Source organism: Gorilla gorilla, chromosome 4 (assembly GCF_029281585.2).
Source record: "Gorilla gorilla gorilla isolate KB3781 chromosome 4, NHGRI_mGorGor1-v2.1_pri, whole genome shotgun sequence".
Taxonomy (NCBI): domain Eukaryota; kingdom Metazoa; phylum Chordata; class Mammalia; order Primates; family Hominidae; genus Gorilla; species Gorilla gorilla.
In genome coordinates, this window is record NC_073228.2 from 126702689 (window position 1) to 126715500 (window position 12812).

The 12812-nt window shown below is 43.2% G+C and overlaps 1 protein-coding gene and 1 long non-coding RNA gene across 3 annotated transcripts in view; one reads left to right on the forward strand and one right to left on the reverse strand.

Moving 5' to 3' along the window:
- Nucleotides 1-242: 242 nt before the first annotated feature.
- On the reverse strand, nt 243-6393 carry LOC134758580 (uncharacterized). Its single transcript, XR_010133926.1, has 3 exons — nt 6291-6393; nt 1613-3606; nt 243-1350 (listed from the first exon to the last, which is right to left on the reverse strand). It is a non-coding gene; the product is annotated as an uncharacterized lncRNA (long non-coding RNA).
- A 958-nt stretch (nt 6394-7351) lies between these two features.
- Nucleotides 7352-12812, forward strand: part of SNX24 (sorting nexin 24) — a 164634-nt gene continuing 159173 nt past the window's right edge. For both annotated transcript variants that reach the window (XM_031010737.3, XM_055387423.2), the window contains exon 1: nt 7352-7617. In XM_031010737.3, coding sequence (XP_030866597.1) covers nt 7558-7617 — 60 coding nt within the window. In that variant the 5' untranslated portion in view covers nt 7352-7557. The remainder of the gene's footprint in view (nt 7618-12812) is intronic.

Genomic DNA, 12812 nt, shown 5'->3' on the forward strand with positions numbered 1-12812 from the left:
TTCATGCTACTGCACTCCAGCCTGGATGACAAAGTGAGACCCTGTCTGGAAAGAAAAAAAAAAAAAGGCTAAATAAAAAACAATGGTTCTCTGTCCCACATGTCCTGTTTTCCTAATCCTTTTCCTCAGAGACAACCTCTTTCTAGTCTTAGCTGTTTCTCCTGCCATCATATACCTTCACATTTCTAAATAATAGGCATATATTGCTATCAATCATCAATTTTAGGCATTACCTACTTATCTTTTTTATGGTAAATGAGTTTGGTTCTCTCACTCTGCCATCTCTCTGCTTTACACATTTCTTCCCCACCCTTTCAATGTAGTTACATTGCAATCTTTTTGTTAAATCAGTGTTTGCATTATTGTGCCTATGCAAATATTATTCAAAGCTAAAAGTTGAAGTGTATTGTGATTTTCTTCCTTTTTTAAAAAATAAACTGTTTTAGAAGTTTTAGATTTACGGAAAAAATGTGAAGGTAATACATATAGAGTTCTCATATACCCTGCACCATTTCTTCTATCAACATGTTAGTATAGTACACCTGTTACTACTAATAAATAAATACTGAGACATTATTATTAGCTAAAGTCTGTTGTTTACTCAGATTTCATTTGTTTTTGCTTAATGCGTTTTTTCTGTTCCAGGACCCCTTCCAGGATACCACATCCAGGATACACTGAGTTGTCATGACTCCTTCTGCTCTTGGTTGTGACAGTTTCTCAGGCTCTCCTTGTTTTCTATTACCTTGCTATTTTTCCCTCGGGTAAAATATGCCTTGATTTTTTTCATGTGGTTGGTGCTTTTTTTTAATTATTGCTAATTTTTCCCATGTCTTCCCATAATAGTGTCTCAGTACATTTTCCCATAGACCACCCATACTGGGTAATCTAGCCATTCTAACTGTTTTCCTTTGAGCCCTCTCTCCTGGGGACTTCTATATGGGGCTGGTGCTTTCTGGACTTGCTGTAGTGTTATCCTTGGACTCCTCTTGCTCTCAAATTTGGAATTGCCTTTACCATTCTCCTGGCATGTATTCCTTATATCCTGAGACTCAGGCCTTCCTCTTTCTTGGTATATTTTCTTGTGTTGGTGAAGCATATTTTCCAGTAGTTCCTTTAGGTTAAAAGGAAGACACAGCAGAAAACATTGTGAAGACAGACCTCAAAACGCCTGCTTCTTGAGTCATGTTGCTTTAGTCTGTACTAGTTACCTTTTTAAACTCATTGCACAGTGGTAATCCTAAAGATTTCCTTTGCTTCTCCTTTGGGTTGTATCTTTTGTTTTCTATACCCCACAGTTTCCTCTTTCTTGATTTATTCCCTCATTTTGGTGAATATACAGAGTAGGTTCTTAAAAACAAATATATCAAAAGTCAATTTTTTTTTTTTTTTTTTTTGAGAAGGAGTCTTGCTCTGTCACCTAGGCTGGAGTGCAGTGGCATGATCTCGGCTCACTGCAGCCTCCACGTCCCAGGTTCAAGCGATTCTCCTGCCTCAGCCTCCTGAGTAGCTGGGATTACAGGCATGAGCCACCATGCCCAGCTAAATTTGTATTTTTAGTAGAGATTTTGGGGTTTCAACATGTTGGCCAGGCTGATCTTAAATTACTGACCTCAGGTGATCCACCCACCTCGGCCTCCTAAATTGCTGGGATTACAGGTGTGGGCCACCGTGCCTAACCTATTTTTAAGACTTTACCCTAATTTTTACAGATAATTTGAGTATAGATTAGAAAACTTTTCTCTTGGAATTTTGAAGACATTGCTTCATTATCTTCTAGCTTCCAGTGTTGCTGTGGAGAATTCCAAAGCGCTGATTTGTCTAATCTTTTGTGTATGAATGAGCTGTTTTCTTCCTCTCCTTGAAGACTATATAGGATCTTATCTCCAGTGTTCTGAAATAACGTAAAGATTTGTAACAGTGGCCAGGTGCCATGGCTCACGCCTGTAATCCCAGCACTTTGGGAGGCCAAGGTGGGCAGATCATTTGAGGTCCGGAGTTCAAGACCAGCCTGGCCAACATGGCAAAACCCTGTCTCTACTAAAAAGACAAAAAAAATATGAGCCCGGCATGGTGGTATGTGCTTGTAATTCCAGCTACTCTAGAGGCTGAAGCACAAGAATTGCTTGAACCCAGGAGGTGGAGGTTGCGGGTGAGCCAAGATCGTGCCACTGCACCCCAGCCTGGGTGATAGAGTGAGACACTGTCTCAAAAAAAAAAAAAAAAAAGATTTGTAATAGCATGTGTTTGTTTTCATCCTGTGTGGGGACTTTCAATCTGGAAACATGACATTCTGGTGTGGAAATTTTCTTGAGTTATTTCACCCATGATTTCCTTTCTTCTGTATTCTGTGTCTTCTCTTTCTGGAATTTCCATTGTTTGAATATTGGATGACCTGGATTTGATTTTTGCTCCTACTTTTCATCTCTGTCATTTTGCTCTACTTTCTAGGAGTTCTTTTTCTGTTTTCTGATTGTTTCTGTTTTTAACAGCTTCCTGTTCTTGTTTCATGGATGCAATGTCTTCCTGTATCTCTCTGAAAATATTAGTGACAGTTTACTTTATAAGTTTTTTCCCCCTGCTGGTTTTTGTTTCTTCCAAATTGTTTTTCTATTTTGGTATCTCTTCCATGTTAGATGCTTTCCTCAGATATGTTACTCGTTAGATGTCTCTTCATGATTAGCAGTGGGATTTGAAAGCTGACTGGAAGCTTTGGGAGTAGTTATGGGGCCTGTCAACTTAGAGCATCACTGAAGAGTGATCTCATTGGGCTATTTGTAGGAGACTTTCAATGTTGGTATCTTCGAAGTTTTTCCTATTGAGCTATTTAGATTCCCCCAGAGAATACATTTCCTGTTGCCTGCCTAGCAGGTAAAGGTGTTGCTGCCAGCCTTTATAGAGTGTCAGCATTCATTATTCAGTATGTGTATGATCACTTACCCTCAGACTCCAATTATTTTTGATAAAAGTATCCCTGCCCTCAGCTGGGCCAGTCAACTTCTTTGGAGTTTCACTCTTGTTGCCCAGGTTGGAGTGCAATGGCATGATCTCTGCTCACTGCAACCTCCTCCTCCCAGGTTCAAGCAACTCTCCTGCCTCAGCCTCCCAAGTAGCTGGGATTACAGGCATGCACCACCACACCCGGCTAATTTTGCATTTTTAGTAGAGATGGGGTTTCTCCATGTTGGTCAGGCTGGTCTCAAACTCCCGACCTCAGGTGATCCAACTGCCTTGGCCTCCCAAAGTGCTGGGATTACAGGTGTGAGCCACCACGCCCGGCGGGCCAGTCAACTTCTAATGCAAAGATTGTTTCTTTTTCCCTCTCTAGAGGAAATATTCTCCAGATGTAGAGGGAACAATGGATCTTCCTGATTCTCAGTTTTTACCAAGACTCCTTATTTTAGCCAATTACCTTCCATTCTAGAGGTACCTATAGTTCCTTTTGTGGCGCCTTTTGAGTATTGTGCTGTGTAAATCAGGTTGGTTCTGTTTTTCCTGCTGTTGGTTTAAGATTGGGATTTCTCGTTTGCTAAAAATGTTTCTTCCCTTCTATCTGCTTTTCAGCTGACAAATGTCTTGCTCTCTCCTCTCCTATTTCTTCTATCTCTGTGGGTTTAAAAAAAAAGGGAAAAATTACTTGCATTTATACTGGGGCTAGAAGGTTGAAATTAGTTATATATTTTCAATTTGCTATCTTAACTCAGAAACCTGTACAACAGTCCGGGCGCAGACACAGTGGCTCATGGCTGTAATCCCAGCACTTTGGGAGGCCAGTGGGGGTGAATCACTTGAGGTCAGGAGTTCAAGACCAGCCTGGCCAACATGGTGAAACCCTGTCTCTAAAATACAAAAATTAGTCAGACGTGGTGGCACGTGCCTGTAGTCCCAGCTACTCAGGAGGCTGAGGCAGAAGAATCGCTTGAACCCAGGCGGTGGAGGTTGCAGTGAACTAAGATCACGCCATTGCACTCCAGCCTGGGCGTCTCAGCAAGACCTCATCTCAAAAAAAAAAAAAAAAAAAATCTGTACAACAGTCTTTTTAAATGCAACTCGTTTTTTTTTTTTTTTTTTTTTGAGACAGGGTCTTGCTGAGACGCTCAGGCTGGGATTACAGCCATGAGTCACTGTACCCACGCCTGGCCTGTTGTATAGGTTTCTGAGTTAAGATAGCAAAGGTATCTGAAGCGTTTCTTTCTAAATTTTTGCTCATATTGAAGTAATTCTTTTTTAAAAACTGCCAGTACACTAAAAATTAATGTCAGCATTTCTGAAACTTAACTTTCCTCCTTTCACTACTTTCTCATTTCTTCTCTCCTTCATTAACAGAAAATCTGCTTTTACCTCATCACATCTAAATCCTCCAATTTATGCCTGGCCCCTCTCTCTTGCCTTCATTTCTCTCAACGTAAACTTCCCCCTTGATGTTCTCTCAAAGCAGATTGTTAAAGAAGTGAACCCAGCCCCTTATTCTTTCTCTCATATGCTCTTTTGCCCTTCTGCTATGAGATGACCTTCACAGATGCCAGGGCCATGTTCTTCGACTTCCCAGGTTCTGAGCCAAATAAGCTTCTATTCTTTATAAATTACCCAGTCTGTGATATCCTGTTCCATCAGCAGAAAAGGGACTAAGACATTAATCTATCAAATTAAAGATATTTCTTGCTACTTCTAGCCTAAGAATTTGTGTGAATAGTTGTACTGTTTCATTAATTTTTTCCAGAATCTATTGGGATATTTTTTAATCTGACAATATTGTGAAATACATCAAAAGATGTCCTAATGTTTAGCCATCTTTACATTTCTGGGATAAATCTTACTTTGTCATGATGTATTAATCTTATAACTGAATGCTGAATGTATAATATATTCGATTTACATTTTAGTCAAAACTTCTAAATGTTAGTGTTAAAGCAGTTTATCTCAATTTGTTGAAGTATATTTCTACCCAATACTAAGTAAATGTACTTTTAGTGTAAGAATTTTATACCCAGATTTCAGCAGAATTTTGTTATTTTGCTCCTGAAAATTGTTTGCTTCTATTAATAGATACTAACTGTTCAATGTTTTATATTTGTATTTAGCATGCATTTTTATTAATGTTTTGAGGAAAAGATATTTAGCTGGCCTGTTACAGATCGTAGAGTTGGATTAAAAGATAACATAGGAACAACAGGAAAATACATTTGCCATGTTCTTTTACTTTGGTGCTCTATTCTCCCTTTCCTCGGTGGCTGGAAGATTCACAGAATTTGGTTAGAAATTTAGTTCTTCTAATTATTAGCTAGTAATTTCATACTTACTCTCCGTGAGCCTGAATTATGCCATCTATAATAACTGAAATCGTAACAATTACCATTTATGGCTGGGCTAATAGACCCTCAAGAACACACCCACACATTGATAGTTTGTATACATTTTCAGCAAGGGAAAAGTAAATTATACACAGCTATTAGTGGAATACAGCAAATGGATATCATTTGGACCATTTATCAGACCTTCATGGAATCACACATTTCTGCCTAAGTCCAACAGGTAAATGGGTGAGCCATGCCATTACCAAAATATATATTTTAGGCTACTAACAGGTTGTAGGATATTATGGAAAGCATATTAAAAACTTGATTCTTGGGAGGCTGAGGTGGGAGGCCCTTGAAACTCATGTTGCGTCTTATCATAACGCTTCCTCATGTGACTGGTTTTTTGTTTTGTTTTTGTTTTTTGAGACAGGGTCTTGCTCTGTCACCCAGGCTGGAGTGCAGTGGCGTGATCTCGGCTTACTGCAGCCTCCACCTCATGGGTTCAAGCAATTCTCCCACTCAGCCTGTCAAGTAGCTGGGATTACAGGGGTGAGTAACCACCCTGTAATCTGGCTAATTTTTGCATTTTTAGTAGAGACAGGGTTTCATCATGTTGGCCAGGCTGATCTCAAACTCTTGACTTCAGGTGATACACCCACCTCAGCCTCCCAAAGTGCTGGGATGACAGGCATGAGCCACCGCGCCCGGCCATGTGACTGTTATAGAGATGAAATGAGACATTATGTGATACCGAACATAGTACCTGCTGCATTCCACTAGTTTTGTAAAGACGAGTACTTACATAAGTTACGTGCTGGGTACTATGCCAACCACGAGATGACGAGTTTTTAAAAGCATGCTTGCCCTAAAACCTAGTGGGTAGGGTAGATAAATAAATCATACATACAGTGTATAGTCACCAGAGGCTTAAGGTAACCTACAAGCTGGGCTCTGAACTCAGATAGCTTATCGTCCACAGAGCTGGTTAGTTACCTCAGGAGGTGCTGGCCAGAAGTAAAAGAAAGGTGTGTAGTCACAGGGCACAACTAAGGCACAGAGTTTTGAGAGAAGGGCACATCCTGGAGCTGCAAATGTGTGAGTGCTGGGTTAGGAGGACGGATCTTCAGATGAGACTAATGTAGAGGGGTCCACATCAGGTAAGTTCCTAAAACGAGAAGCTGCCTTATCCCTCTGTTGCACGGCTCAGGGTCCCATCATAAAGTCTAGAGTTTGCTAAGCTGAAATGTCCTCTGCACTCAAGGACAAACGGAGTTAAGTGCAATTGTTTACAGTCCAAGAAAGCTCGCTGGCTGGTTACTTTTTTTCCTGGATGGCTGAGGTCACTTCTCAGTGACCTACAAGTCACGTCCACGTTTCTATTCTGCTCGGTGCGCTAACCTAAAGAAGAAACCCAACGTTTACTTGACTAACTTGATAATCAAGCCTCCCCCGCCGGGACACTTAATCTTTTAGGTATCTTCAGCCTACTAGACCCTGGTCCGAGGCACGGGTTCAGTCGTTTTTTTTTCCGTATTCTATTTTTCCCTCACAGTTAAAAAGTACTTCACAGTTAAAGGCGGCATTTTAGAACTGCAGCGTGAAGCCAGAGCGTTTGTCTTAGCGACCGGCCAACTTTAGGGCTCACTTTCGAGCTCTGTGGTACACCACCATTCTCAGATTCGACGTCTAACTCAGGAGACGCTGACCTTCGAATCGAAGGGAAATCGGAGAGTCTTGGTATAAGCCGGCTGGTTCACCGCTGTTAATGCCAGCCGAGAGGGAAAAAAAAAATTCAACCAACCAAAACAAAAGTTAAAAGCGCCACGCTTTCTATTCTTTGCTGTCTGGCAATCTGTTAATGGTGGCGTCTAGCAAACTGCAAATCAAGCTCCAGCTGGAGTCCGCAGGGCAGGGAGCGCCGGGTGCGGCCCAGTCCCCGCGCCCAGCGCGTTGGCGCGCACACCCCGTTTCTGCAGACTCAGGTTTTCTGGCCCCGCCTCTTTCGGGCCCAGCTGATCTCCACCGCCCGTTAGGCCCGAAACCCAGGCGCCTGGAGCCGTGCGCCCTCTGCTTCCGGCCCCCGGCACGCCCAGGGCGCGGGAGCGGCCGGGTCAGCCCGCAGACCTGAGTCTGGCCCGCAGCCTCGGGGCCCCGCGGGCGCAGCGGGGCGGGAGGCGGGGCGGCCCGGCAGTGGGCGGAGCGGCGGCCGCGGCCGTGAGCCTGCCCCCAACTCGCCCTCAGCCGGCTGGCCGGCGCGGCCATGGAGGTCTACATCCCGTCCTTTCGCTATGAGGAGAGCGACCTGGAGCGGGGATACACGGTAGGCGCGGGCCGCGGGCGGACAGGGCCCCGCGAGCCAGGCCTGAGGCTGCTGCGCCCAGGAAACACCCTTGGCCGCCGCCGCCTTGGCGCAGGGGGTCCCCTCGTTTTCTTTCCCCTCCCCCGGCCCAGAGGAAGGGCTGCGCCCTTGGCGCGGTTGTCAAGGAAACGGGCGCCCCTCCCGGGCACGGCGGCTGCGGGCGCCCCTAGCCCCTCGGGGTCCAACCCTCTCCTCCCGGCCGAGCTCCAGTCCTCGGACGCGGCACTAGCCGTTCTCCCCGCCGCCCGCCTTCGGGAGCCCAGGATGGGCTGCGTTCCGTTCTGGCACAGCTGCCCCCTCAGTCCAGACAGTAGCTTCGCGGCAGGTTCACGCTGGCTTCCAAGTTCTGTACAATTCGTTCAGCTGGAAAACCTGTTTGTTTGTTTGTTTAAATCATACTTTGCAGCTGTTTATTAGCCAAACTAAACACGTGTATTGATTTTAGATGATTTCCAAAGATTTTTCTTTTTGAGTTGTGCAGTTCCATGAAATGGCAAAATTACTTGCTGAGCACCTGTTTCATACCTAGGACTGTGGTCACCGAGAAATGTGAAACAGGACCCCTGCTCTCAAGAGTGCAGGGGAGGGCAGAGACCAGGGCATGGGCCCTTTGAGCAACACGTTTACTAAGTGAATTGTTGGTGGAGATTTCCCAATGAATTTAAAACATTCTTTCCTGGACAGTCATTGCTAGTGGGAGAAATGTCTGAGTGTGTGTACACCTTGGAAGAATTTACTTCCAGTTGTTAAAGAACCTGTAGGGTTGAAGAAAGATTGCAGGGCAGTCTGAAAGGTTTGTTATTTTATTTACATCAATCACACACTTGCTAAACACCAGTTACATTACTTTGATGGAGAATATTTTAACCCCTCTCCCCTCCTCTAAATATTACTGGTATTTGGTGACAGTCTGTTTGGGCCATTGTGTTTTCTTAGTTGGGACTAAATTACCCTCTCAAAGAAAGATTTAGAATGAAAAACAGTGATTGAAAAAATAGTCCAGGAAGTCGGTGGGTTTTTAGAGTTGAGTAGACTGCTGGATCCAAGTGTTCTGAAACAAGTTGTTAAAGTGCTTTCCTTGGGAAGGAAAATGCAGGGAGAGGGAGCTGTGTTCCATAGTGGTAGTTATTTATATAAATAATCCTTTCCAGTGCATTCACATTTCGTTAATTAGTCTGTATCTTCCTTAAAAACAAACAAACAAACCCTCGAGTTTGTTCAAGGCTTTTTTTTTTTTTTCTTGGAGATTTTATCCAAGTCTCTTAAGCCTAAAACCTTGCTTGTTGTTCCTTCTCCCAGGTATCTCACTTCTCCCATCAGCACTATCAACAGTCATGGAGGGCTTACCATCTTTGGGACATTCATTTAGGATCTGAAGATAAAAAGGCTGCTTGTTAGAGGCGTTGGCTTTCAAAGAAAAGATGAAGTTGATCTTACCGGTTCAAGCTAAAAGTTAATTACCTGCAGAAATAAGCACTTTGAAATAGACCATAATTAAGGCTCATTGCCCATTATTGATTTTCTTCTATTAGACGAGTTGTGTTTTTCTCCCAAAGCTTTATGTATCTTTTTATTATTTGTATTTATGACCAGGCATGTGCCACACTCCAGGTTGGGAATTAAACTGATGTGGAAGGAGCTCTTTTTTGGACAAATTCGGGAGAGTTTGAAGATTGCTTATGTGATGAGAGTTTGCTCTTTAAATATTTGCTTAAAAAAAATCCTAACTCATCCAGATTGGGAGCTAAACTGTTAAAATCTCTCTCTCTCTCTCTCTCTCTCTTTTTTTTTTTTTTTTTTTTTTTTGAGACAGTCTTCCTCTGTCACCCAGGCTGGAGTGCAGTGGGGTGATCTCAGCTCACTGCAACCTCTGCCTCCTGGGCTCAAGTAATCCTTCCACCTCAGCCCCTGGAGTAGCTGGGACTACAGGCACATGGCACCACTCCTGGATAATTTTTAAATTTTTTGTAGAGACAGGGTTTCTCCATGTTGCCCAGGCTAGTCTTGAACTCCTGTGCTCAAGCAAACCACCTGCCTAGGCCTCCCAAAGTGCTGGGATAACAGGCATGAGCCACCACACCCAGCCCTAAAATACTTTCTGAAGGGATTTTTTTGCTTCTGTGAGTTTGTGAAGCAGTTATTAGATACTTTTCCCCTCTGAACAACTGGTTTTATGATTGTACAGCAGTTTTTCATTCAACAAATATTTACTGAGTGCCTGGTCTGTGTCTGTATTCTGGGTGTAGGGAATATAGCAGTGAATAAGCTATGAATATAGCAGCTTAAAAAAAAAGCCAGAATTTAAAAAATATTTCAGTTTCCTAAATAAGAAGCTAGTAAAATAATGTACACTTTTGTGTAAAAATTACCTTTTTACTTTAGCGATTATGTTTGTGTGAATGTGTGTTTTTAAGAGCCAGGATCTTGCTCTGTCACCCGGGCTGGAGTGCAGTGGCGCAATCCTAGCTCACAGCAGCCTTGGACTCTTGGGCTCAAGTGATCCTTCCCCCTTGGCCTCTTGAGTAGCACAGGCATAAATCACCACACCTGGCTAATTTTTGTATTTTTTATAGAGATGGGATCTCACTATATTGCACTGGCTAGTCTCAAACTCCTAGGTTTAAGGGATCCTCCCACCTTGACCTCCCAAAGTGCTGGGATTATAGGCGTGGGCCACTGAGCCCGACCTGTGTTTTGTGTTTAAAATTTAAAACGGCCGGGCGTGGTGGCTCATGCCTGTAATCCCAGCACTTTGGGAGGCCGAGGTGGGCGGATCACTTGAGGTCAGGAGGCGAGACCAGCCTGGCCAACATGGTGAAATCCCATCTCTACTTAAAAAAAAAAAAACAAAAATTAGCCAGGCGTGGTGGCGGGCGCGGGTAATCCCAGCTACTTGGGAGGCTGATACAGGCGAATCTCTTGAGCCCCGGAGGCGGAGGTTGCAGAGAGCCGAGATCGCGCCACTGCACTCCAGCCTAGGTGACAGAGCGACACTCCATCTCAAAATAAAAAATAAAAATAAAATTTAAAACACATTACATCACATTCTAACAAATTCAGTAATAGGAAGTTTAAGGTAGAAATGGGTGGTTTCTCCTCTTTGCTTCTAGTCTCATTCCCCCAGAAGTAAAGTTTCTGGGTGTATCTTAGAATTTTTTCCTTGTGCTGTGAGCACATACTTTTTTTTCTTTTAAAAAAATAAATGGCAAGATTTTAGTATAGCTGTCATCTTACAATTTATAGACATCTTTCAATATTGATATGGAGAGGTCTGCCTCCTCTTTCTAACTACTGGAGATGGGCTCTACCATGGTAGGATGTGCCGTAATTTTTTCCCCAGGTATCTGCTGATGGCCAAGAAATCCTTGGACATGATTTTTTATGTCCACTACTAGGATTTCTGTAGAACCTTAACTAGAAGTGGTATTTCCAGCCCTTTACAGTTTTTATAGATATTGCACGATTGTTATTCAAGAAGTTTATACAAATTTATTCGCAGTGTACTAAGTAATTTACCTTTAAAGAATGAATTTTTGCCCTTTAAACATGTAAAGCTTTATTTACTGTGGGCCTGTACTGTGTTGGTAGCGATTTAAAAATGGAAGGGTGGTGTTCCTGCCCTTAGGGATTCTCAGCCCATATAGAAGCTGCTCAGAGCTAGGCCGGGAAAGGTTAGGGTGACCCAATGTTAGCTGGAGCCTTGTATCCAGGGGCCTGAGGGAGGGAGAGGTCAGTTTGGCCTGGCAGGGTGGCTGTGCGGAGGTGGGGGTGCTTAGGAAATGCTGACTTTGAAATCTAATTAGGTTTTTGCTAGGATTGTGAATTTTAGAAAGAGGAAATACAGGACAAAATCTTATAAGCCATTTAAAAACTCAGATATGCCCCCAAAAAAGGGGGGGAGGGGCACCTCTAAATAAGTTTGTGAAGAAGTAGGAGATGGTAGTGTAAGAAAATGCAGATGCACCCAAATGTTACTTCCTGGGGAGATTATTCTGTCCCATTCCCTACCCAGTGGCTTACTTATTTAATATCCTCTGCTATAAACTCCCCAAGTATCCCCAAGCTATAAACTCCTTGAGGCTAGGTAGTGTCCATCTCCACTGTTGTATCCTAATACAGAATTCAGTACATGTCTGTTGAATGAATAATGAGTGATGTAATCTTCATAGGAGGAGAGAAACCAGAAGAGCAGTGATCTTGAGGCGTGTAGCAGCTCAGAGAGTTAGGTGGAGGGTTGTGCTGCAGACTGGAATTTCGGGATTGTGCAAAGTGATTGCAGTAAGAATGGTGGGGAGAGATCAGCTGACTACCCTTGAGAGCTATAAGGGAGTGTGGACCTTCAGACAGGGAAGTCGTAGGAGAATTTTAAGGAAGGAAGTAACATGATTAGCTTTGCATTTGGAAAGATGACTATCTTAGTTCAGGCTACTTTAACAAAATACAATCAACTGGGTAGTTTATAAATCACAGAAATTTATTTCTCACAGTTCTGGAGGCTGGGAAGTCCAAGATCAAGGTGCTAGCAGATTCGGTGTCTAGCGAGGGTCCATTTCCAGGTTTGTAGGTGATCCCTGCTTGTTGTGTAGAAGTGGCAAAGATCTCACTGGGACCTGTTTTATAAGGTTACTAATCCCAGTTATGAGGGCTCTGCCCATGACCTCATCACTTCCCAGAGGCCTTACCATCTAATACCAATACATTGGGTTTAGAATTTCAGCATGAGAATTTGGGGGAGACAGTCAGACTGTAGCAATGATTCTGGAGTACTCATCATTTAAGAGACACTTGCAAATGATCAGAAAGGAGAGGATGAAGGCTAGAACTAAGACTTTAGCATTGAACATGGAAAGGAAGTGATGACTGCAAATATCTCCAGTACCTGGTGACCAGATGTACGGCAGCAGTGTGACTACCGTGGGTGCAGGTACCAGTAAGCAAATAAGAACTGAAGCAGGGCAGATATTTCATTTGGGCACCCACTGAGTTTTTGGTGATGGGTATAGCTATTTGATTTTGGAGTCTAGGGTGGATTTAAGTCTGGCTTAGAAATATGGCTCTAAGGGGACATTCAGCATAAAAGTTAAAAAAAAAAAAAAAAAACCCACAGAGAAACAGTGAGGAAAGAGGGAGGGCCAAGGGTAAAACCTTAGAACTTG